The sequence below is a fragment of the Leuciscus leuciscus genome, assembly GCF_965113295.1.
Source record: "Leuciscus leuciscus genome assembly, chromosome: 13".
Taxonomy (NCBI): domain Eukaryota; kingdom Metazoa; phylum Chordata; class Actinopteri; order Cypriniformes; family Leuciscidae; genus Leuciscus; species Leuciscus leuciscus.
In genome coordinates this window covers 1980060-2007722 of record NC_138737.1, presented here as the reverse complement: position 1 = coordinate 2007722, position 27663 = coordinate 1980060, and the positions used below count along the sequence as shown (strand labels likewise).

The 27663-nt window shown below is 38.1% G+C and overlaps 1 protein-coding gene across 2 annotated transcripts; it reads left to right on the top strand.

Moving 5' to 3' along the window:
* Window positions 1-1247: 1247 nt before the first annotated feature.
* LOC309513185 (somatomedin-B and thrombospondin type-1 domain-containing protein) lies at window positions 1248-26631 on the top strand. Of its 2 annotated transcripts, none has more exons than XM_082188936.1 (5): window positions 1248-1641; window positions 15636-15821; window positions 19051-19141; window positions 23489-23647; window positions 25543-26631. In XM_082188936.1, exons 1-5 carry the CDS (start codon window positions 1413-1415, stop codon window positions 25646-25648), a joined length of 771 nt encoding a protein of 256 aa, XP_082045062.1. In that variant the 5' UTR covers window positions 1248-1412; the 3' UTR covers window positions 25649-26631. The 2 variants fall into 2 exon arrangements, with proteins under 2 accessions (XP_082045062.1, XP_082045063.1); XM_082188937.1 differs by having other exon boundaries at window positions 1253-1641; window positions 15639-15821.
* Window positions 26632-27663: the final 1032 nt, after the last annotated feature.

Below are 27663 nucleotides of genomic sequence, written 5' to 3'. Positions count from 1 at the left end.
TGATCAAAATGAAGTGAGTTTGTGCTTAAAATGCGAGTGGGGTCAAAAAAATCAACTTAATCCAAAGGGAACACACAATGTTTTTTTGTTGTTTTTTTTCCCCAGAAAACAAGACTCATGTAATCTTCCATCTCAAGTAAATGTATCTTTAGATATTTTTTTGGTTTGCATTTTTCAGATATTTCAATATCTTTGGACTATTGTTATCTTACTCTTTGTTGTTCCTGAAGTATTTGTTTCTCGCACTATCTGAACTCACATGTGCAGATTAGCATCAAATGCTTTCGCAATACAAGCACACTGTTCCATCTGTTCTCTATTATGTGTTCTGTCAGATATTTGTGATGTTTTTCCATCTTTGTCAGACAAACTGACTCCGTTACATGAATTAGCTGCTGGTATCAGCCCGTTCTCGCTCTCTGTGGGTGGTATTTCATAATCGCACCATAATCATATAATTATCACGTCCATCACCCATTACCGAAGTGAGGAAACAAACAGATGTTGTGTAATAATAACAGCTCAGAGCGCTGATCTCAGGTCAGACCGGACACATTTGAAATGTCGGTAACACTTTATAATAAGGTTCATTAATTTTCATTAGTTAATGTATTAACAATGAGCAATACATTTGTTACAGTATTTATTAATCTTTGTTAATGTTATACAACTGTTCATTGTTTGTTCATGTTAGTTCACAGTGCATTAACTAATGTTAACAAATACAACCTTTGATTTGAATAATGTATTAGTAAACATTGAAATGAATATTAACTATGATTAATAAATGCTGTAGAAGTATTGTTCATTCTTAGTTCATGTTAACTAAGATAGTTAACTAATGAACCTTATTGTAAAGTGTTACCGAAATGTCTGACCCTCAGTTCAGCTCAGGCAGACTTCACTTTAGTGATCAATTGTTAGTTTTGCAGGGTCTCCAGAACCAGTTGCAAATCAATCAGGATGGCATTTTACCCACAACCCAAAGGTAACAAATATGCCCCAGATATTTAGGATATATGGGTGCAAAAAATATCCAGAAGTGAATTCATCTTTCTAATCCAACATTTGACATCTTTGATGATCTATTCTAGGCCTCTATATGGGTTTAGACCATAGACTTCTGTGAATTCATCTTTCTAATCCAACATCTTTGATGATCTATTCTAGGCCTCTGGGTTTAGACAGCGTGTTGATGTGTGTAATTGCGTGCGCGTCCTGCAGGGGGCGCTGCGCGAGACGCGCGCGTCAGTCACTCAGCGCGCGCGCACCTTCAGCACAGATGAGCTTCTGCTGACTGGACTCGCGACGCTCATTCTGTTCTTCTGAAAGTGCGCACATTCGTGAGAAAGTTATTTAAGCGGCATCTTTTGTGTCAGAGGAAGCCCGAATACGCTTTCTGAGGCGTCGTGATGATGATAATGATGGGAGCTCGTGTTTGTGCGGTGTTTGTGCTGGTAATGTGTGTGTCCGGAGTGTGTGAGGCGGGATGCGCGGACAGACCGACACCGAGATGCTGTCCGGGACGGAATAACGAGTGTGTGGAGAAGAGTGCGAGGAGAACCGTGTGTTACTGCGACACGTACTGCAAGAGGAGCGGGGACTGTTGTGATGATTATCAAGCCGTGTGTCACATCTCAGGTGAGTCTGTTAAACACCGTCAATATGAGCCGTTAACCTGCTTCACGTGACGTCACGCCGCGGTGATCGACGTGCGCGAATTTTAACTTTAAGTTAGTTGGTTTATCTCAAGCAATATCTTGCAAAATTTCTCAATGAATCCCAGAACTTTTTTTTTAATGCCTGCTTTATAATAAATTATTTTCCTATGTAGATTTTTAGTTTTCAAATTGTAAACCAATTTTTTTTACACGATATTTTTACGAAAGCATTACTTGATTACAATTTCATCTTCTCTTCACCCAAAAGCACTCAGTACATGTACAAACTCGCACGACCTACACACTTTTTACCTTAATTAATGTTTAAATATCTTTCTTTCTTTCCAATTCTCGTTAATTTTACTCTATAAGTTAGTTCTGACAGTTTTTTTTACTATTCTTTATATTTCTGTTATTCTTAATATTTATAGTTGAGTTCTAATTTTGTTGTTTCACACTGTAAACTGAATGTTCGAATAAAGCACATAAATTTTTTTTAAAAAGAATTATAACTTTAAAAAAATATATAATTTTAAAAAATAATCTCCGAACCCCTTTGACATATTTACTTGAAACACCCCCTGATATTTTGAGTTAATATTTCAATAATTTAACGTCACATTCGCGTCTGTTAATCGTCACGTGACATGCTATTTATTTAGTTTATTAGGTGTTTTTATTTACAAAAGTTTATTTATTTCAATTTAATTTTTTTATGATTTAATTAATTATTAGCTTTTCATCAAGTTTAGGGAAACCCTGCTATAGAACAAAAAACGCTGAAGATTATAAAAGAATCATAACACTCGTCCATTTGACACATGCACTGTTTTCTAAATATTTCTGAATTATTTACTTCCAGCTGTATGCAAACAAAACATTTTCACTTGTATTATTATTATTATTATTATTATTTTCAGTGGGTCAGTTTCTCACACAAAGCATCATATGATTTCAGAAAATTGGGAATATAGTGTTTCATGAACCACTTAGATATTCAAAACATCTCCTTTTGCATTTGAAAAACTAAAAACATGTTTTAAACAACATGAAGGTGAATAAATGATGACAGAAGTTGCTTGCTATTGAATAATACAACTAAAAATTGAAATACTGTCATAATTTTTTTCAAAGCATGTTCTCAAATTTGTCTTTGAGAGAGAGACAGAGGATTGAGGTTGATGGAGTATTGACAGCAATCAGCGGCTCAGAAACAGCTGGTTTCTCAGAGTAAATGGTGTGACGTGATGAGTGAAGTATGTGTGTTGGTGAACCATCATTATCTGTCTGTCTCTCATCTACTTCAACAGAACTCAGAAACAGCTTCAAATACACCGTATGTATGTATATAAACAGTACATCCCATCATCAGCCCGTGGCAGGAGCAGCATTCTGCTCTATATAAGGCAAAGCAATGTAAAGACGAGAGGCTTTTATCTCTCTGTTTTGACTCTGTAGGAGGTCTTGAGCTTCTCAGGAGCTCAGAGTTGCTCAATCGTCTGTTTATGCTGTAAAACTGAGTCACTGAGACTTTAAAACATCTGAAAGGAGGAACATGACGTCCAGCAGGATTTGACCCCAAAACACTTATCTCACACTTATAAATGTCCGAATGTTATTGCATTAGAAAAGAGCACATCAAAGCGAGTGTGAATTTATTGAAAAGAAATATGCACAAACCGTTTACAAGCAAAATATTTCACAATGAGAAGTTTGTTTTGACATAAGTTTAACCCCTTAGCATAGAATAGATGGATGTAATTCATGAATGCTTTGAAAGACAGATCTAAGGTTGGTCTCTTTGTAAAGTGCCCCTATTATGCTATTTTAAAGTTTCTTAATGTTATTTTGGAGTCTCCTTCAACAGGTTTACATGCATCAAAGGTCAAAAAACTGTTTCATTTTCTCATAATATACATTTGCACATCACCAACATTATCAATGATTCTCAAACGACTCGTCAGATGAATCAATCTCTCTAAATCCCTCCTTTCCGTGAGCTACTCTGCTCTGATTGGCCAGACAGCTCGGTCTGTTGCGATTGGTTTAGTGCGTACAGTGCACGTGCCGAAAACAAAAACGCCCGTTGCCATAACAACGTCAGTTCTGCGTGTATTTTTTTTTACAGTCTATGGTCTTGAGGCTTCCTACACAGTAAACTAAACACAGTAACGAACAATGACGTTGATTTTACCATATCAATGCGAGCGCGAGTCCGATGATGAAACATCGGAAGAACTAGTTATTGAAGCCGAACCTCCATCGCAAGGACGACTCGAGCAGGACTCAGTGTTTCTCAGTGATTCGCTACTCAGTTTGAGGCACATTATGAGAGATTATCACATTATCACACGAATTTCATCTAGTGGAAGCGTTCGGTACTGCGCACAAACAAAATCTTACTGAAAGCTCATTTTTTGAGATATCAACCTCAAATTTGGATCACAGCTTGTTTAGATTTATTGCTTTGATTTTCTCACAGTTTTAGAGAAAAACATATATTTCATATAAAACATTTTAAATATAATTTTTTAATACATTTTTCATAATAATAAACTTAAACTTCTATAACTATAACTGTCAATGTGTTTTTCTCTTCAGCAATAACCTAACCCTAACAGGTAGTAAATGGATCACAACTATTCCATAATTATAATTTAGTAACAAAATGTATTTGTATAAAATACAAATTATTAAATAAAAAGCATTATTGAACTAATTTAATTGAAATTTGGTCATTTTAGACTGCCATGCGAAGGGCCCCAGAGGGTTAAAGTTAAAGTTAAAAGTTAAAGTTTCCATGTTAATGCAATGTCCGATTTCACAACGTATGATTTTTTTGTTTTTAAGCTTTCAAATGATACCTAATTTATGATGATTAGATTACTAAAATATGTGATAGGAAAAAATGCAATAAAAAGAGCGTTAAGAGGTTAAAACTTATACTTCTGAAAATGTGCACACTTCATCCCTTGTTTCGTTTCAGAGAGCTCAAATAAAGTCAACAGTTCACTTATCTATTCTTCTGATTCTCTGTCCAAGCCGGATGTTGTTGGCAGGTGTACTGTTGTCTTTGTGATCGGTCATCCGCATCGTCGCTGTGCGGATTGTTTTTATTATGAGTAATATTGGACTGGACTGCAGGGATTCGGTTGGTTTTGGTTTGTACATGTCTCCAAATAACAGCTTGATCTGATTCATTCAGACATTCACTCCCTTACTCATGATTACTGCCATGTGTGTGTGTGTGTGTGTTTCAGCAGCAGACTTGATATATATAGCTGAGGAAAACAAATATGCAAAATATTTTCTAAAAGAAAAACAGCTCTCTGAACCCTTGAGCGGATATGTGTGTTTGGGTGTGTATGGGCTGGGTGATATTGCTAAAGCTTAGTATTTTTCAGATTTGTTTCCCCACATTTGATATATCTTGATATTCATGCATTTGCTTAGAAATGGCTTAAATGGTAATAATTCATATCAGTTTTATTTTCTATAAATAAGTTATATCAATCAACCACACAGCCATTGATGCCAAGATGATTCAAAATCTTTAATGTAAGAAGTAAATCCGTAAAAATCTCATTAAAAATAATCAAAGAATGTTTCTCACACTAATTTTGGAGCAATATAACAATGGAAACAAATGCACCGATATAATAATACAACAACACATAGTAAAAGAAGAAGAAATATTTACCTACTAAAATATAATATGTTATATTATGAAGTGTGTGTGTTTGAAAATACAGCAGTGTGTTTTTCATGAGGAAGGACGCCACATCAGCCACATGGAGCGAACAAACACACAGTTTTGAGAGTGTAGGAATAGAGGTATAAAGAAACCCATTTCTTCCCCTTTCTCTCTCTTGAGTCTGGAGGTTTCATCTAAAAGCTGCTCTTGATGTTCCCAGTAATTGTTCCCAGTCTTGGCTGTTATCTGACTCTAGATTCTGTTGTTCAAGGCTGTGGGTCATTTACAGCACAATGACTGTGTTCCGGAGGGTTTGGTTATAGACAGGACTGGCTCACATTATACATTGTCTGACGGTAGGGCTGTCGCGATAACCACAATATTGTAGTACCGCGCTACTGACAGGCCATTTTTTCATAAGGCTATACACTACCCTTCTTGTTTTGAACTTCGTGCATGTGTAATGAAAGTTAAATAAGTTAATAATGATAACAAGACTGTTTTTATCATGGTGATTTGTACAGAGGCTTCATGGATTTGCACTTAAGCCTAAACACACAGTGAATGATAGATCGACTGAGCGCGTGCGATTACCTGCGTCTTGTCTTCAAGGTCAAGTCATATATATTCATGTCCAAGGAAAGCAAAATATTTGTTGTGTTATCCTTTTAACGTTTAAGGATATTTACCATGAATGGCATCAGCGGCAGCGCCGGTCAGCATCATTCCACTGCGCGAGGAAGCCGCGGGAAACAAAAATCAGCGAGTCACGTGTTGAATCAATGCCATTGGTCTCTATTAAGTGAAGCATCAGCTTCAGCGTTACCCATGCGACGCCTTGGAAAGTGGAGCTCAAAGTTAAAAATAATGAACACCTTGTTTCATTACTATCTTTTAATGAATCAGCGTTTTTAAACGTGTTCGTTGAATGAACGGTTTAATGACTCACTCAAAGACAGTCCGTTGCCGTAACAATGCGGCGCGCTGAGTGACAGCCTTTCAATGCGCAGAGACGCTGGTTAGTTTCGGTTACATTGGTCACTGAAAATGTCCTCATTTTTGTGCATGCTGACCACATCGTAACACTTATTTATATAGCAACAAATAAATAAAAATAAATAAATAAATGGTGATAATACCGACTTTGCTATGAACCTTTATTTGAGTCCATCAAAAGCAAAAAAAGCAAGAAAACAATTAAATGAGTTGGATTATCCAGGAATACATTAAACGTGTGAATTACATGCAACCTCCATTTGCCAAGATAACAGCTCTGGATCCTCTCCTGTAATCCATAATAATCAGGTTGAGGAATTCCTCCATACAGATTCTCTCCAGATCCTTCAGACTCAGAGGTTCATGCTTGTGGACTCTTGTCTTCAGCTCATCCCACAGGTTTTTGATGGGGTTTGGGTCGGGGAATGCTGTGTCCATGACTAAACCTTCATTCTGTGGTCAGTGAACTATTCTGATGTTTATTTTGAGATGTGCTTTGGATCATTGCCATGCTGGAAGATCCAACCTATTACTATAATAATCCAATGTACTGTATTATTATAGTAATAGGCCATGAGAGGCTGTAAGTTACTGTTATTTTAACGCGATTAAGAGGTTTTTAGGCAGTCTGTCACATCATACACCTCAAGGGATGTCCAGTCCTCATTATTATTATTATTATTAAGGTTTCACGGTTTGCATATGAGATCAGTTTTGAACACTGATTTTACTCTGCTGGATGGTGAAAGATGTGGCTTATACTGCGCTGTCTTTGAGAGGTTAGTGTGTGTTGACACGAGTCTGTTTGATGTGTGTCAGGACTGAGTTTTTTGTCTCTGTGACAGATTCCTGAAACCGGAGGAATGCTGAGGAATATCTGCCGTGGGTTTGGTGGCCCTCGTAAACACCCCCGCGTGCTGTGAGAGAATAGTGTGTATGCGTGTGTGACGTCACCGTCGGCCGGAGTGACTGCGGTCACACACACTGAGTGGCAGAAACTCTGTGTGGCAGAATTTGTTTTCCGTGAAAAACACACAAAGCATCTAAAACGGGAAAGAGCTTTGAGATTGACTGTACAACTAGATTTGTCAAGAAATCTGAGGTATATTTTTACAGACTGACGAAAGATAAAGAACAGAGAAGCAAATGGATCGATGCGATTTACAGAAACAACTGGAAAGGTGGATTTGCAGTTATGATTTTGTGTCAAAATGCTGAATTTAGGGGTAAAATCACACCCTATATATTGCATTGACAAATCAATTAAATATTAACCATGGTATATTCTGCATAATTGGATGTTTTTAAATAAACTATTCAAGTTTTAGGGCTGGACGATATGATGATATATATGACATTGATATGAGTGATATGGATTTAGACCTATATTGTATTTATATAAAGCATTCACAGGCAAACTTGCTTTATGTTTTTCCCCGGCGTTGAAATCAGGCTCATATAAATGTCAGGAAACATGATTCCCGGCAACATGTGAATATCCATGATCACTGGATGTTTGGTAAGTTTATATCGAGTCCAACCTTTAGTTTAAACTGATAATCCCTCGTTTCATTCGTGTTTTCGCAGTTTCCCCTGTTAAATCCAGTCGCTCCGCAGCTCTTCTGCCACTCAGTCCAACGCCGGTGTAGATGTTGTGTGTTACCTGACTGACTGATCTGGATATCTGCTCTCTTTCACTTTTAATTTCATGGGTGTGTCATCTTGAGGAAAAACACATGTTCCTCCTCTGGCTCCTCTCTGTCCTCCCACATCATCTCCTGATGAGTCTGTCGTTAACGAACACCGTGAAAGCGTGCACAGGTGTGTTGCTTTGGCTCTTCACAGCAGACTCCTACTCTTCTGTTTTTCATCGCCAGCTTTGCTTAAACATTTTTGTGTGGCAATCAAATATTTGAGAGATTTCTGTAATATTTTCCTCCACATTTTGGGCAGGAATGGGGATTCATTCATGATTCTTTTAGTTCATTGATGAATCTGATTTATTTTAGACTGATTCCTTAATAGGAACCACAGTTCTTGAAAAACAGTTATTTTCAATAGCTTTTAACCAGGTATAACTTATCTACTGTGTTGTTTGTATTGTCTTTCTATTTTGTCTGACTTTACGTGTATTAGCCTATACAACACGTTGGGTCGACCAGGATTTGGGTTAAAGGTGCTTTATAAATAAAAGAAAGAACAAAATCATTTGTTCAGGAATCACTCATCATTTTGCATTGGGTTTGTTGATTGGAGACACTTTACAATAAGGTCTCATTAACTAAAGCATTAATTAACAATGAATGTGCAATATTGTTACAGTATTTATTAATCTTTGTTAACGCTAGTTAAAAAATACCACTGTTTATTGATTGTAATTTTAGATCAGGTCCATTAAATAATATTAAAGTCCTTCTGCAGGCAATAATTGTATCCCTTAAAACTAATCTTTGATCTGATTGGTTACAAGGTAGTTTGTGACGTCAGAAACACCAGCGATTTCAAAGCGTGTGTTTGAGACTCTTTGGTTCACCGCAGTTTTAAGGAGAAAATACTCAGCAATGCTGTCGACTTATGAACTTACACATGGTTTGTCTTAAAGCGTATTAAAAACACCACATAGACACATAAACAACATTAAAAGCTGGACTTTCACCACTAGGGGGACTTTAACAGATACAACTTTTGCTTGTAATACTGTATCAGTGAATGTTGAAATTAACGCATTAGAAGTATTTTTCAATGTTAGTTCATGTAAACTAATGTTCACTAATGTTAACAGACGGAACCTTATTGTAAAGTGTTACTGGAAACACATGGAGTGTCTGAAGAACGCAGGTGTTCAAGACCTGTTAATGGACACGAATGTCACGAAAATCATTTGGTTCCAGTATTTAAAAAGAAAACGTAACTGTGTCTGAACACTTCAGCATTCTGATTTACATATTCATATTAAAGAATCATAGGTAAGCGCATCACCTGATCAGGACACTCGTGACCTTTGGTGACCTTAGAGAGTGTGAGCGAGATTAAGCTTTCCTGTAGCTTAAACAGTAGAGCGCTGGCGCTTGCAACGCCAAGGTCAGGGGTTCGATTCCCAGGGAAAGCAAGAACTGATAACAATGTGTACCTTGAAATGCAATGTAAATCCCTTTGGATAAAAACATCTGCCAAATGCATAAGTGTAAAATGTAAATTAAAATCTGTCGGCCCTCAGGACCACCAGTGACGGTCGGAGCGAGGGGAGGCTTCTGGGAACAGGGTACGAGGCATATCTGCAGAACTAATGCAGGGGAATGTGGGGAATTTGACAGGGCCTTTGTATGGAGGTGTGTGTTTGTGAGTGTGTTTGCGTTCATTGTGTTGAGATATGTCACTCTGGTGCGGAAGAACAGAAGAATGAGAACGAACCAACCGTGAGGTCAGAACGACATGAATGAAATACAGCAGTGATTCCCAACGAGGGATTTGTGTATGTTCATGGATCAGCATGACTTTATGCATTGTCAAACCTGTAACTCTTACAGGTGGATTTACTTTCCTCTGTAAAAAAAGGGGTAAATGTCCCGTCTAGATTTAGCAAGTGAATCCTCACAATAATGGCAACATAATTATACAGATAAAGTCCCCCTGTAGTCAATAATTTTATCCCTTAAAACTTTTAACACCAAAATGACATATTTAAACGTTTTAAAATATCTTGAATGTAACTCTACACCTTTGCCTCATTTAGTATATGCGGTTCTATGAATATGCAAATTAGCCCCGCCTCCACTCACTCACAGCAAAACATTCAAGGGGGTTCGAAATAATTCCTTCGTTAATAATTCATTACACAGAACTTTATTATATTCAATATATTAATAAAAAAGATATAAATATAAAATATTTTTTGATCTCGGATGATCTCGTTTTCATGGAGACAGATGCAGTGTGCACGGAGGGGAGGGGCTGTGTGTGTGTGTGTGTGTGTGTGTGTATGTGAGAGAGACGAGTGAGTGACAGAGAGACGGAGGGAGAGCAGGGAAAGGAAATGCAGCTGAACGAATACACTGAGTGTTTTAAATAGCGTAAAAAAAAAAAAGCGTAACGAAACGCAATATGTGGCGGCCGCTGTTGATTCTGTGGCACACACTGTGTGTCACAATGTGTGGGAAACACTGCCTATATGATTTTCTTTGTTTTGGGTAACATACAAGAAGAAATTTGAAAGAATATTTGTAACCAAAGAGCTTGGGTTCCCACTGACTTTCATTATATGGACAAAAATATTATATAATGGAAGGCAATAGGAATCGAGTCTGTGTTCGGTTACAAATATTCTTCCACGTTTCTTCTTTTATGTTTCGCAAAAGAAAGAAAATGATGACAGAATGTTAATTTTCGGGTGGACTTTCCCTTTAAATTGCTATACAGATGTTATATGGTTTACATAAGTCTGTAGGGCTGGGAGAGTCGTACAACTTTAAATGTGCTTTGGATATTTGTTATGAAACTCTGTTTTTCTTTAAGTCCATTTATACACCAGTAGTGGAAAACCCAGAATTATTTACTGCTCTGAGGGTCAAACGGCCTGTAAACTGCAATAAAAACTAGATTTACAGAGTTTTTAAGAATCTAGAGTGCATGTCATGAGTCCAGATCAAACAAACAAATTCATTGGTTTATTATAATTAGCTGAGTTTTGGGTTTTATTTGCTCCTTGAGTGTGTACTGATGTGCTTGATGTATTTTGTTCATCAATATTTCTCTGTGGTTTACAGCTGCAGTCTGCATGTGCTCTACATTTGTGAGAACGGTGTGTGTGTGTGTGTGCTGTACAAGCGTGTGAGTGATGCGTGCATGTGCACATACAGCACCTGAATGCATGTGTTTTCGTGTGGTTGGCATGTTCTGGTGGATAACATGAGCATATTATGTCTCATATACAGAGTTAATCTTAAAGGCTTGCTCTAAAACTGCTTTTTCCAGTCTAATCATAGCACTTCATTAGCGTCTTATTTTAGCTGGATTAATGGAATAAATTTTCACTCAGAAATTGCTAGTACATTTCACAAATAAATGAAATAACACAGGTAACACATTGAATTAAACAACATTTCGAAGCGTTAAAGACTGACATGTATTTTCTTGCAATAATCTGTTTTATTCACAACTTGGGAAATAAAAATATTTTTACAGTGCACATTTTTTTAAAAGCTTTATTACGCAAAACACAATCTTTCTGAATAAACAAACAAAACCAACACACTTATTTTGTGATATTTACTCTCATGCTGAATTCGGCACCACATACTAGCTTACTACTCTTACTACTTTTACCATATCTCTCTATGGCAGGAATAGTAAGAGTAGTAAGCGGTTGTGAAGTCAGCATCAGTTATGGAGAGACAACCAAGACATTTAACTTCTCCTAGTTGGTGAAAATGTGCTTTAAGAGCTTTAGTTTATTCGAGATTTATAGCAGTAATAATGAGTGAACCTTAAACCTAAATGTTTATTCGTTCTCCTCAATACAGGACCACAAGCACTGCAGCCACTTTAGGGATGTGCCACATCATCTTCAGACTTGTGAAGCGGTCGGGGATCTAGTGTTCCTCTGACCCCCACATGAGAGCGCAGCTGTGTTACTGAGATCTAGACTCACCGTCGTTGCTTTCTTCTCTGTTTGTGTGTAGTATGAGGTCGCGTGTGATGTCACTGCACACAGCTGCTCACTGATGTACGGTTACAAACTCTTAACGCGAGCCGGTGTACATTAAATGCATGGTTGCAATAATTTTTTTTATTGATTTGAAGAAATTCTGTTCGGTTGACACCTTAACATTGTGTGTAATTTAAACTGACAATTCTGTGTCAATTGTTTTTTTTGTAATTGTAATTAAATTGTCTTAAACGTTTGAAATTGGGCAGTTGTTTTCTAGTTCCCAGCATGCTTTGCTTAGGGCTGGTTAAGGAGAATAGAGTGGCGCTGTGATGATGTAATTTTATAGGCTAACCCGGAAGTCATCATCATCACCACTCTGGTTCCCTCGACAAAAACCCAATCGGCTTTTGAATTATTGCAAAAAACAAGCTCCGTGACGAACAAATGTTTATGATTATGAACGATTTAAAGGAACACTCCACCGTTTTTTGAAATAGGGCTTATTCACCTTCTTTCCTACATTTAGATAGGTGGGCAAATGCATTTTTGTCTCAGTGCATGCATTGTTTTAGTTTGACAGGGTCGGCGCTAGCTTAGCTTAGCATAATGAATGGAATCCTTTGTTGCCAGCTAGCATGTCCTGAGTAAAAGTGATATAAAAAAAAAATTAAAACCCACCTAATTACTTCTTGTGGCCTGCGTATTCACAACAAGTACAAATAGCGATGCAGATTAACACTAGACGATTTCCTATGCAGATATTGACTTGGGACTATATTAGGGGGAAGCACAGGTAAAGCACTGCTACTTGGGCGCAGAGATATCACGCCCAAGTAGCAGTGCTTCGCCTGTGCTTCCCCCTAATATAGTCCTTAATATATAAGTCAATATCTGCCTAGGAAATCGCCTAGTGTTAATCTGCATCACTATTTGTACTTGTTGTGAATACGCAGGCCACAAGAAGTAATTAGGTGGGTTTTTTAAATTTTTTATATCATTTTTACTCAGGACATGCTAGCTGGCAACAAAGGATTCCATTCATTGTGCTAAGCTAAGCTAGCGCCGACCCTGTCAAACTAAAACAATGCATGCACTGAGACAAAAATGCATTTGCCCACCTATCTAAATGTAGGAAAGAAGGTGAATAAGCCCTATTTCAAAAAACGGTGGAGTGTTCCTTTAAGTTTGTTCAGGGCTCAACATTAAGCCTTGTTGTGTGTTTGTCATTCGCACAAGTAAAACGGTCAATCACAAAAAGTTGCTTGTACGGAAAAAATAGGATTTTTATATATACATTTTTTTTATATATATAGTTTATTCTGAAGCAATATTCCAGTTTTGACTTATTTAAATCTGCATATTTGTGATATTTACCCTGAGGACTTTTTTAAAACCCTTATAAAGGGCAAATCTTATTAAATATATGATTAATTTATATATTGTTACTAAATTTAAAATTAATTTAAAATTCTCAAAATTGATTTGATCAATAAATTAAATAAGAATATGACACTATAGGGCTGTTACCAGTTTGCATTACGCTGAAAAATAATATCTGCATTAAACAATGTTAAGAGACTGTTTTAAATATATTTTTGAAAATACAAATAAGAAATGTTGGGGAAAAATGTATAGTTTTAAACATGAAACTAAACTACCAGTAGGTGGCGGCAAGTGACCGTCTTAATTGAGTCACTGAGTCATTTATTCAAACGATTCGTTCAAACTGCTAATCAATTCAAGAACAAGGCAGTTGTTTATAAATGGGTCATTGAATCTTCAATTAAACCGATTCGGTTGAAATGCTGAAACAAAAGCATGGCTGTGTAAAGCACTATGGTTCGGCTGTTCTGCAGGTTCTGCTGTGATCTTTGTTTGGAACTATTTTCGCCGCTGAATCAGAACAAAAACAGTAAATGTTTTGTGTCTAAAATGGAAGTAACTATTTGTTATTGAACTTTTGTATGAAATTAGTGTCACAATTTCAATGGTGATGGTATTCAGGAAGTGTGATGTTGCTTAACTCTATCATGCGTTATAAATATAAAAACCTCCATGTTTTGAATTTTTACCTCAAAATGTTAAATGAGTCTCTTGTGTGTCCTGTGCTCATTTGTTTCCATTTCTCCTCGAGAGGCGCAACCTTACTGTCAGTATATTATACATTATACAGCCTATTATTATCCCCTATCGATCGCAGTCATTCTCGCGGTTTAGTGATTCCCTAGTTATTTTTTGTTGTTGTTATTGACATTTTAATCAGGTTTTTTAAATGATCTTTCTCTTAAATGACTCGCTCTCCCAGTTTAAAACTAGATTAAAGTCGCATCTCTTCAGCCAGGCATTCATATAATATTTTTTACTCTTACAGTTCAAACTACAATCCGGCCTCTAGCTCATAAATGCCAGAGGAGAACTGGCCGCCGACTGAGCCTGGGTTCTCCCAAGGTTTTTTTTCTCCATTAGGTCACCTGATGGAGTTTTAGGACACCATTAGGTCACTTGATGGAGTTTTTCGGTTCCTTGCCACTGTTGCCTTTGGCTTGCTCAGTTGGGGATATTTTGGGGATATTTAATTTAATTTTATCAATCAATAAATTCCACTTGAAACAAACCTTGTTGTATTATTTTAATTTAATACTGTGAAGCTGCTTTGATACAATCTGTATTGTGAAAGGCGCTATACAAATATACTTGACTTGACAAGGACAAGCGTTAATGTCGAGCCCTGTCAGTGTACAATGTTGGTTGTTTCATTAGCAGTTGTCATAACTCAAAAAGATTGATGCATTATTTTTTTGTTGATCCAAAACATTTGTTCTTACACCGTGTCCTAACTACACGCAACACGATGCCGCGACACACGATAAAATGCCTCTTTTCCATGTTAATCAGAGTGTTTGTCCTAACCAGCCGCGACGGCGACACGCGACGATTCTATTTTAGAAACGGTTTCTATTTTTCTGCGACGTCGCGCTGGAACAACAAACACAAAGTGTGGCGATGATAATCTCAGGTGCTGTTTATGTGCTTTATTTAATGTTAAAAGCGTGTCATGTGACTTTGAATATAATTTAGTGCTCCAGCTTTGTAGCTGTAAAAGCAACTATGGATAATTCACCTCAGATCTTGAAATAAAAAAAATGGAAACAAGAACGTTCAAACTGTGAACAAACAAGTGTATTCTTTGACAAAGATTGTTTTAGTAACTCAGCCTATGTATTTGAATAATGTTTAAATGGTGTAGCCTACTATTTGTGAATTTGATTATGTAGCTACTTATCAATTTTCTTGCGATTGCCGTCAAGATTACTCTCAGGTGCTCAGACTCCACCCACACGCTGTTCTGATTGGCTGACTCCGCCCATACGCTGTTCTGATTGGCTGACTCCGCCCACGCGCTGTTCTGATTGGCTGTGGGTTTTGATTGATTTTTACGCATCTCGCAGTCGCGTCGCGTCTAGTGTGGACAGACACATTATTTGTCGCTGGAATCTTATCGCGTCTCGTCTGGTTAGGACACGGTGTTAGAGTATACTTTAATATTCCCTCGTTTCACGGCTGATAACTGAATGCATGTAAATGATTTGGTCGATTTAAAGAAAATGTCTGTTCCTCTCTCTCCTGTTCCTCTCAGCAGCTTTAGACTGTGAAGTCAGACAGTGGGGTCCCTGGTCTTCCTGTTCCTCCGTGTGTGGGACGGGAACTACAGAGCGAAGCCGACAGGTATCCACACCCCCACGCAACGGAGGCACGCCCTGTCCCGATCTCAAACAGCGCAGAGGGTGTCTCTCGCACACTGAGGCCTGCAGTGCAGCTAAAGGTAATAAGACTAGGGCTAAATACGAAATCACCCCCTATACCCTCAAATAGGTCGTTATTTGAGGGGACAGCCATTTGTAGTGGTGTCTGAAACCATAGTGGACGCTACTGAGTGCACTCATTCAATCCCACAATGCACTGCAATAACGAGTGCACAACCGATGTACGCTCAACGGCTGTCTGAATTAACTCGCTCGTTTTCAGTCACTCCTTCAAGTGAACCGTATTAGTGGACTGACGTAGGGAATAGTGAATGAGGGTTTAGGGGGCGCTTTCGGATTCAGCCCAGCTCACTTCTGAGGCAACATCCGAACTGCACTGGACCTCTTGTCAGGGGTTCTGAGAGGTGGATGTCGTGATAGTTAGGTAAACTTCTATAGTGGTGAACGGAAACTGCAACAAGTATAATTTGTGAATATATTTAAATAAAAGGCAGAATTATAAAACCTAACTTTGCATTGGGAGCATGCATATAATCCCTTATTACACGGCTCTGTGGAATACTTGATTCTGATTGGTCAAATCTAAGTTATTCCCAGATAACAACCGCTCAAAACGCAGGCTCATCCGGGTCACTGAAGTCAGCAGCGCTATATGCCTGGAATTTTTTCTTCGTGGAAGTTTTGCGTTTGGTGAGCTAATAAAATATTAAAACTCAGTCAAATCAATATTTTGTGTACAGTTATTTAATTATGCCCATCCAGTATCGTGGACTCGCTCTCTCTCGTTTCATAAAAACGCAGATGCTGCCATTTTGTGACTATTGTTTTGTACACTGTTGGATTATGAGATACAAACAGGTACAATTTTAAAACAGTTAAATCTGAAATCAATATATTTTATCCCCATAATTATTTATGTGGCAAAATGCTATGTAATAAGTGAAATGAATGTCTCTTAAATGTCCGTTTGGTTTGAACTTGCCGCGCTGCAACTGCTCTCTCCGTGGAAGCTTTGCGTTTAAAGACCTAATAATAATATATTTCAACTCAGATCAATATTTCATGTCTAATTATTTACTTGTGTGGCAAGTAGCCGTGTAATAAGTGGGATAATGTACATCCAGCCAGTGGTTCTCTCAAAATAAACCCCTTTAGGCTGATGGAAGACATTATCCCTTACTTAAAATTATGGTTGCACGATATATCGGCCACCATATCGGTATCGGCAGATATATGTTTATATATATGTATTAGGGCTGGGAATCGATAAAAAAAAATTAACGAATTAATCACACAATTTGCTGTGATTAATCGCAATTAATCGCATTTCCCCCAAACTTGTAATCATCAATATTTAAACGTAAAATCACTAATTAAATTAAACAACACAAAAAAAGGAGAAAAAAAGAAAAATGTCCACACAAATTGGACAGAAAATAGCCCTATATTAAAATATTAAACATCAATATATCAATATATTATTCTTCATTCACTTCTATAGACCTTATGCGCCAGAGAAACGAGGGCGCCGCCATCTTTAGAATATTGTCTTTGAACTTCCGTTTTTGCGGTCGCTCTGTATATTTCTATGGCATTGCTGTTAATTAGCTTTTGAAGTGTATTTACTTAATGTAAAGTTAATAAAAGTTATCATGAGGATTGTAATGTTTAAAGCAGATGTCTTAACAAATGTCAGTCGACCGGGAAGATTTTAAAACGAGCCGTTCATTCATAAATACGCAAGATCGCTGTGAAAATACAGACCGGAAGTCAAAAGACAATGAGCGCAGCGCTGGAAAGGGGCGGGGCTACATAAGGTCTATACAACATACTCATATTTAACAGATTTATTTTTTGACTAATTATCAAAATAAAGTATAGTCATACAAAGCTATTATTACCAAAGCATGTGATCAGAGCAGGTAATTTTACCATTGTTGCCCAGCATGACTATACCAGCTCAGTAGGGCTATTGCAAACAGAAGTCTACTACAGAGAAATTTCACGTTATTTGAGCGGACTTTGCTTTTCCAGTGCGTGATCGGTACATGATTGGAGCGTTTGGGCCGTTAACGACAGAGCAGAACGTGCAGCGCAAACACGGAGCGGAACATTGAGCAGAGAGCGCAGCGCGCCGACACACACACACACGAAACGGAGAGCGGGGCGCACACACACGGAGTGAGAATGAAACCTGATCGCCGAACACGGAGGGGCGGGACGGCATATTTTCGGCCTTTTCAATAGCAACAGGAAGTCATTAAAACGAGTCAAAAAAAAGGATGCTGTGTCAATTGCGTTATTTTTTTTTAATGCGTTAAACATCTCAAATTAATCGCAAAGATTAACGCGTTAATTCCCCCAGCCCTAATATGTATATATCGTTATTAACCCAATAAGAAAATTTGTCCGATATATTAAAGCTGATAAATAATGTCATATTTCCCTCAGCTGAGAGTCTTCAGATGCGCTCTGTTCACCATGAAGGTTTTGAATTGCTTGAAATATGATTTAAATCACTTTGAAAAGGAAAATATGGTTAAGTTCAACATGCACAGCACAAGTCTGTCATATAGGCTACAGAAAATTATACTGAGGACATCATTATAATTGTGTGTTTGGGACATGGCTTTTAATGGTGAGACACTTGTTTTTGTAATCAAGCTCTCAAAAATGAATCATCCAGTATATCGGTTATCGGCTTTCAAATATAAAGAATTATTGGTTATCGGGCAAAATTTTTATATCGGTGCATCCCTACTTAAAATGCTATGTAGACAACACTAGGATTTTGAAACAACTAGTGTGTCAATGTGTGTGATCCAGGGTGAGATAAAGAGGGGATGAAAAATGTGCATTTGTTTATTGAAGTGAAGTCAATGTCAGTGCATGAGAATTCCCACATCGGTATTGCATTAAATCAGCACTAAATCATTCCACCTTCAGAGACATTTTACTACCTCTGTGTCTTTGAGCGCAGATGTGTTCAGCATTATTGTTATTTCAGCTGAGATCTCATAGTAAGACGTTTGACCACAGATTAAAGTTGGCAAATATATTCCCTCCCCCTCCCTTAATTATTTTAGATAGTTTTTTAAAACCATTTTAATCACAAATGCATACAAATATCCCATAAATGTGTCTTTCAAGCAATATAAGCTCATAAAAACTGCATGTATAATACAATATACACAATGTGTGTGTGTTTTGTGCTCTGGTGCTGTGCGTTGTCTCTGGAGGAGTTTAATTTGCTCTCTTTCATTATCTTGATCTCTTCCTCCTCTTTAGAGGTGGCCAAAATCCTGCCTGACTCATTCAAGCGGAACTTTAAGGACCCTTGGAGACGGCCGCACATGCTTATGAAGGAGGAGAAGAAGAGGTGAGAGCGATGGAACGGCAAATACACACAACATTTACAGATAATTCAAACACATCCCTATAACCGAAGGTTGTGCAGAGAGTTTAGACATCAACAGTGTTGTCTAGACTTACAGTGACCCTCAGATCTAGAACAAGGTGAATTTGCTGCCGTTTGTTTGGATTATTGAAAGGAGTCATACAGACCTGAGATGTAGTGGATATCTGTGTTTTGACGATCCAAGGATAATTGGATAACTAAATGTAAAACTACTTACAGAAAAAGGTATCATCAAGATATTTGTGTTTGTATACATGGTCGATGTGTAATCCTTAACGTCGCATGAAATAAAAAGTCATCCTTTTCATTTTCTATGTGAATGTTATAGAACTTATTCATTCATGTATACATTTTATTAAAAAAAAATGACTTCCAGTGAAAAGACGGTCACGTTCATCTGAGTGCCACGCCCACTTCTCAACATCCAATCAACAACTGATGCATAGAACAAGACCCCATCCTATATTTTTATTCTGTAATTCAATAGACTCGGATGTGCGTCACAATATGGAAGAAAAGATCTGTCACTACTTCTGTTTTATCATGACTTTAAAGGGATAGTTTATGTTAATTAGCAGCTTAGGGAACAGAGGTGTGTGTACAGTGAAAATTAATGGACACTGGGGCCGTAAATCTCCAAAAATGGCAAAAAAGAACCTTAAAATTGGGGATGCACAATATATCGGCCACCATAGGACGATATATATGTTCATTTTGTATGTTATCGGCCCGCTAAGAAATTTTGTCCGATATATTAATCGGCAAATATATCGGTTATCAATTGTTGGTAAAAGTAGTAGCAAATAGTAAATGTGTGAACAAGTGACCGATTTCACATGCAGCTTTAATGTCTTTTTATGATGTTCAGATTCTAGAGAGCATTTGATTGGACAGTAAATCTGATAAGAATAATGTCATCAGTATTACCTGTAATTGATGGTAGAGAGAGACTGTTAATGTTGAGTTTTGCTTATGTATCATCTAAAACAAGTCTAACAAAAAACAAAAACGTTTTTCACAGGTTGTGTTTTCTGAGAACATCATCCTAAATCCACAATTTAATTTAAATGATTTTACGAGCCCATCCTTAAGTCACTTTATATCCCTTGTTACAACCTTAGTAACACCTGGCTGAGGCCAGGAAATCAGATCTATGTGTGTGTGTGTGTGTGTGTGTGTGTGTGTGTGTGTGTGTGTGTGTGTGTGTGTGTGTGTGTGTGTGTGTGTGTGTGTGTGTGTGTGTGTGTGTGTGGACATTAAGAGAATGAACGCGACGTGTGATCAGTGAGCAGATAATGAGGAGTTAAATAGCAGGTGCAGGTTCAAATGAACTGAGATTAAACGACTATCTGAGGTTCCTTCTAAGCAGCACACAGGAAATCCCAGAGCAAACCCTTTCATTAATCACAGGTGTTTAGTTTCAGCATGGTGTGTGTGTGTGTGTGTGTGTGTGTGTGTGTGTGTGTGTGTGTGTGTGTGTGTGTGTGTGTGTGTGTGTGTGTGTGTGTGTGTGTGTGTGTGCGTGAGAGAGAAAACATGCAGACCATGGAGGAGGAAAGAACGCCGCACAGGAAACACATCACACTAATTAAATCCAGCTTGGGAAGGCCGACCTTTAACCTTACACTGCCTGCAACACACATGCACACATAAAGGAAATATTATCATGTATATAGAGACAATTCCAAAAAGTGTTTAAGAGTCCTAGCGGAAATAAAACACAATCTTTAAAGTCCCCCTGTGGTGGAAATCAAGCTTTTAATGTTGTCTGTGTGGTGTTTTTAATAAGCTTTAAGACAAACCATGTGTAAATTCATAAGTCAACACCATTGCTGAGTATTTTCTCCTTAAAACTGCAGTGAAACAAAGACAGTCTCAAAAACACGCTTTGAAATCGCTGGTGTTTCTGACGTCACAAACTACCTTGTAACCAATCAGATCAACGTGTGATCGTCAACCAGTGGATCTCTGAGCTGAGTGAGTGAGTGGAGGCGGGGCTCATTTGCATATTCATAGAACCGCGTATACGAAATGAGGTGAAGGTGTCGAGTTACATTCAAGCAATTTTAAGGCATGAAGAATCTTTAAAAAAAAAAAAGTTTAAATATGTAATTTTGGTGATCAAAGATGAGTTTTAAGGGATACAATTATTGTATCAATAATATTGTATTTTACAGCCAAGCATAACTATAAATGTATATCCACTATAGACATTTCCATGATTTTTATTAATTCCACCATTTTAGATGTCCCTGTTATTTCCAGGATTTAAACTGCATGAACCCTGATAGAAATGGCCTGTCAAGATCAAAAAAGGACAAAAATATATATCATAAAAGTAGTCCAATATAAAAGTTGCTCATTCATCATCAAGCATGTCTCATGCAATGTGCAAACAATGTCTTTGCTCAATGATGTAGTCATTGCTTCAATGAGCTCATTGTTTCTGCTTTAAATTAATTAATACAGTAGCTACGTTTACATGGACACAATCGGAATGAAATCAATACGATTGATGAATCCGAACAACGCGTTTACATGAATGATAAATAAAGTAATCGGGTTGATGTGCGCGTTTATATGTCACAAGTTTCAAATCGGATCTGATGTTTTGACATGCGCACACTGCACGAATATACAGAGTTTCCCACTGTTCGCGCATTAATATTCTCCTCTATTGGTTCTTTATTTGTTTTAAACAGCAGATGTAATATTAATTCGTCTCTGGTCATAATTTAGAGCATATTAACCGTTCTGCCGTGCTGCTTATTGAGCACGCAGTAAAAATGCCCCTCCCCGCGGCCAAAACCAGACGTCTGGGAATGAGAATCCAAAACAAGGACTGGTGGGACGTTGTCCTGCTTCACTTCACGGAGTGAAATGAGAATTTTAGAATGACGGGAAACTTATTAATATGACACTTTATTCAACAGGAAGAACAGCTCGTTCCGCGCGTCATACGTCATTACGCTATTTAACGTCATTGCACATGCGCAGTCCTTTCAGTTTCGGTTTTCAATCCGATCAAGTGTTTACATGTTCTCTCGATCAGATTACAAAAGGGATAAACCACCCTTTACAATCCGATCGAAATTTAATTCGGATCGAGCTCAATCGGATCGATTAAGGCGTTTACATGAAGGTTTTTTAGTCCGATTGAGCCGTCAATCCGATTATAAGTGTCCATGTAAACGCAGCTATTGTTTAAATTAATACATTATTAGCTAACGGTGTGATTTGTAGGCTATATGTACATTTCTGAAATACATAAGTTACCTCTGATAACACATCACTCTAGATTGTAATGTAGACTCATGCATTTTCTGTAAAGCTGCTTTGAAACAATGCTGATTGGTCGAGTTCATGCTGCATTTTGATTGGTTGAGTTCACGCAGCATTTTATTTCAACCACCATTTTCAAAAGTCTGTTGCGGTGCGTGCATTAAGAGTTGTTTGCTATTCGAATCAACAATGGAGTTTAAAAAATTGACAGATGGACTGACAAGACGATGAGGTTCAGGCTTTATTAAAGGACAAGTTCGGTATTTTACACTTAAAGCCCTGTTTACAGATCGTATCTGATGAAATAGAACGGTTAAGATTAAAATTTGGACACATGCTCCTGTCCCGAGAATTTTAGGTTTATTTCGCTTTTGTGGACCTATTTTGCCAAACGCGTCACACCCGTGATTCTTCCGTTGAGAGCTTGAATAATAGACTCTCCAGCCCAGTTGGTGGCGATAATGCACCTTTGCCAATTGCAAGCAAACCACGGGGAAGCGAAATAAACCTAAAATTCTCGGGACAGCAGCATGTGTCCAAATTTTAATCTTAACCGTTCTATTTCATCAGATACGATCTGTAAACAGGGCTTTAAGTGTAAAATACCGAACTTGTCCTTTAAGCTTAAATTCAGAGGGTGAAATCCAGCGGGAACTGTAAAGCAGCGCACAATCTTGCACCACCGGATTAATTTGCCTAAATCTTCACGGTACTTTAGACTGCGGTGGAAACGCAGACAGCAACAGGTCTGGGGGGAAAAAAATTCCTGAGACAAACTGTTCTGGGTAATTTCGGTGGACACGCGGTTTTAGTTTTCAAATGGTGTTTGTTTTTGTCTAAATGTCCTCTCTCTCTCTCTCTCTCTCTCTCTCTCTCTCTCTCTCTCTCTCTCTCTCTCTCTCTCTCTCTCTCTCTCTCTCTCTCTCTCTCTCTCTCTCTCTCTCTCTCTCTCTCTCTCTCTCTCTCTCTCTCTCTCTCTCTCTCTCTCTCTCTCTCTCTCTCTCTCTCTCTCTGTGTCTGTTGCAGTTATTGTGTGCAGATGCGTGTGAAGCAGGCGAGCGCTGCGTGTAAAGTCAGACCGTGGAGTGCAGGTTTGGTCCGCGAACGTTCCGTGTGTGTCGAGTGTCAGAGCGACGCCATGGCGACTGATAACCGTTGCCGTGGAGACGGGCTGCTGAACATCAGGTACTTCAACTTCAACTTTTATTTATTTATATAGCACATTTAATAGCAACGTTGTTGCCCAAAGTGCTTCACAGTCGTAACTAAAAACATACATATATATAAAAACATTTACCAAGCCTAGCAAATGAAGCCATGACTACACACTCTTAAGGCCCGTTCACACCGTTCGCGTCTACACCAACAAACAATAATGGTCTTTTTATTCTAACCTGCGCTGCGTTTTCAAAGTAGCAAAAACGTAGGACCTGCTGCTGCTTTACGTTTGTCACCACTGTGTCATCTGTATCACCTGTGTCCTATTACCATCATCTGTGTTTGCTATTTAGTTCCTCCTGTTCACTCTGTCTTTGTCCGATCTCTGTTAGGTGTGGTTATGTTTATCCTGTCTGTCTGCCCGCTTGGAGAGCTTTCATTAAAATAGATGTATATATTGATCTTAAAGGGATAGTTCACTTTGAAATTAATTTTTGGTATGTTTTAGCTTACCTCAAGGGCATCCAAGATGTAGGTGTCTTTTTTTCCGCAGTAGTTTCAATTTTGATATTTTTAGGTCAAACCGTTCTTGTCTGTCAGTCATATAATGCCGCCTTGTCTACGGCAGTTCATTGGAACGAATGTCTTTAAGGCGACATCTAGTGTATATATCTATGCACCAGTCTGCGCACACGTCAGATCAGATCACTTGGACATGGCTGTGTTCAAGAGGTAAAAACTATATAAATACTGTTCGTTTTCTCACACAAACCGCTCGTTTCGTGTCTTAGGCCATCAATGTGTACTTACGATGGGGAATTGTTTAATTTGGACGATGGGGAATTGTTTTAATTTGGACTCTGTGCTTGTGTTTTGAGACAGTGACCATAGACCTGCATTATATGACTGACAGACAAGAACGGTTTGACCTAAAAATATCAAAATTGAAACTACTGCGGAAAAAAAGACACCTACATCTTGGATGCCCTTGAGGTAAGCTAAAACATACCAAAAATGAATTTCAAAGTGAACTATCCCTTTAATCTGCTTGTCTTCGTCTTCCTATCTAAGCTAACCGTGACAATGTTACACAAAAACATCAAAAGTACACGATATCCTTAAAAGACGAGAGGAGTTTAACTCAGATTAGAGAGTTGTCATCTTTTGAAGACAAATTTTATGTCTTTTACCAGATGTTTCTGTACCTCAGCGATTAACTTCTCCAACAATGTCGTCTGCCATTTTAAATGCGCGAGAGCCGTTTAAATTCGAGTGGATTCTGATTGGCTGTCAGTGTTTTATCGTTCGACAGCTGGAAAAAAAAACGTTCTGAAAGTGATCCCAATGATATCGTTCCTCATATCTTTATCGTTATAGTTGTGGTGTGAACTCTGCTGTTCTTTAATCCGGAGAACGATTTTTAGAACTATATCTTTATCGTTATCTTTATAGTAATCGTTCTTGGTGTGAACCGGGCCTTTAGACACACACACCCTCACACAACTGTATAGTGAGATCAGTGTAGAGAGAAAAAAACTAAATAAAAATAAGTTATTACTTCAATAAATGAAGTTTTATGTAACAAAGTTCGGGAGGAGCTCGTTCAGGTAATCAACCAATCAGCACAAGAGGAAGCCGGTATAAATAAAGCCTTTCCTCACCTCTGTCTCATGTCAAGTTTCACAGCATCCCTCCACCACCCCATCACCTCACTCTCGGCTGGTTTCTATCCCAGTAAAAAGGGGGAGTACTCTGGGTTCGGGCCAAATTCCGAGCTCGGAGCCCTCCCCCCCGGACAGCATGCCAAATACGCTTAAAATACTACATCCAATTTCATGTACGTGTGATCAGAATACCCTTAACTAAAAGGTACACATTGCACACGCAGACACACTCTTTAACATGAATGTATTTTCCCCCAGGACCTTCTGGGCTGCTGCGTCAGCACCCGGCTGCTCTGGGTCGTGGGTTCGAGAGTCTTCCACCGAGGACTGCCAGTGTCCGTCGTACTCCATGATCTTTGTCTGAACCAACACGACCTTTAAAGCTCATTTTGAGGGACAAGGGAGTCATTTCATGCCTTTTGAAGCCAAATTCTCTCCATCAAAAGTTAAGCAATGACGCCACAGCGTATCTGTCACCTTAACTGTGTATCTGTGCCTCCAGCAAACCAACACACACAACCCTGTCTTCCCCAAGCTCTTCTATCTACCTCCAATTCCCCAAACGCACCCGTTTCCGATGCCTTATATTATAGTTTTCACTCTGTACGGTTCCTCTACTCTTCTTGTCTGTCTTCTGATGTACTGTATTTATATACGTTTGAATGTATCTTCCATTTGTCAGTGTGTGTGTGTGTGTGTGTGTGTGTGTGTGTGTGTGCATAACGCAAAACTTGTTTAATGCACGTGTCGCTGAAAGACAAGCTAATGTATATGAATGTTTCTATTTGGTAGTATTTCAGTTTCTCGAGATTTCTTCTTTGCTCTTTGTCATGAGTTCTGGAAAGGGTCCTTTCACACTCTTGGACCGAAAGTCACTAGCGTTCAGTTTGTTTGCTTGGTCTGAAAGCTGTATTTGTAGGCCACACTTGATTCTTCCTGAAAATGGGATCGGGTTCCTGTGTTTGCAAGTGGTAAAAAGCCTAAACTGCGGCTGTGAACCGCATCTGATGACGTACAATTTGCCCATGACGGTATAAATTAATTTCTCTTTTGCTGCTTGTCTCTGCAGAAATTGTCTTTCCATTAAAATCCAATTTATTTTATTAAAATACATTTCCAATTTATTTATTATTACAGCATCTCTGACTTGAATATATAGTGACTCTCTCTCACACACACATATATAACATCAGGATTGCACCAAATAAATGCTTTCTAGATTTTAAGTTCATTGTATTTTTTCCGCCTTTAAGTAATATTTCAACAGCTTGCGTTTTATTGATGCTCTTGTATGATTTTGTTATTGTTTTTACCATCACACATTAAACAGTCATACGTCTCACTTCATTTTCTTTCATTGCTTGCTTTTTAGTTGTTGTTTTTCAGTGTCACGATTGACATATCGGTGTGATTCTTCCTCGGTTCCCTAACCCATCATCGGTGTCGTACGAGGTATTTAGCGCGCACGTGCTCATTACAGATCAAAGCGCTCGTCTTGTGTTTACACACACCCGTCTGCACACATACTATGCTCACTACATATAGTTTATGGCATTTTTTGCATGCTTGCTCAGTACAGCATACTTCAGATTCAGGTAATCATGTGTTTTGTCCCTAACACACTTTTGAAGGATGTACTGAATGACGGACTGACACAGTTACTCTAACCAGTACATTCTGTACAGCTTTACAAACACAAGACAAAAGTTAGGGCACACAACTAAATGTGTTTAAACTTCTGCTTAAATGCTTTCAATTCGTTTTTGTATAATCAACAAACAAACAAATAAGTGAATAATAGTGATAAACAAAAATTCTGAATGTATGAATTCAATAAAAAATTGTGTATATACTATATATATATATAGGCTATATATTATATTATAAATACTGCAATTAATATGTATAAATAACCAGATTGTTACCAAAATGTATGTATGGATGTCTTTACTAAATATATTTATAAATATATAAGCAAATGCTTAAGAGTCTATGATTGGATCATTATTGCAGAGATTATTATGTTTCTAGCATGTTATATGTTTGGCATTTAAATCCAAACAGCAACTTTTTGTGTGTGTGTGTGTGTGTGTGTGTGTGTGTGTGTGTGTGTGTGTGTGTGTGTATGTATATAATGCACACTAATTCGTTCTGCTCATGTTTCATGAATGAGGCTCAATGTGTTTGTCAGAGCTGTTGTACAGTGGTTTACAGACACACACTGTTCAGAGATGCAGGTCCAGATCTGGTCTCGGTCATGAACACATCCCTCTCCCCGACTTCCTGTCTGTTCTCGACTGTCATTATACAATAATAATGGCAAAAGCCCATAAATGATAAAAAAGTGACATCATTGAAAAGACAACAGATGAGCTCAGT

Coding starts and splice junctions, on each gene's coding strand:
- LOC309513185 (XM_082188936.1), top strand. CDS start 1,413: ATGATGATAATGATGGGAGCTCGTGTTTGTGCGGTGTTTGTGCTGGTA. Junction 15,822..19,050: donor GGCCTGCAGTGCAGCTAAAG/GTAATAAGACTA, acceptor CCTCCTCTTTAG/AGGTGGCCAAAATCCTGCCT. Junction 19,142..23,488: donor ATGAAGGAGGAGAAGAAGAG/GTGAGAGCGATG, acceptor TGTCTGTTGCAG/TTATTGTGTGCAGATGCGTG.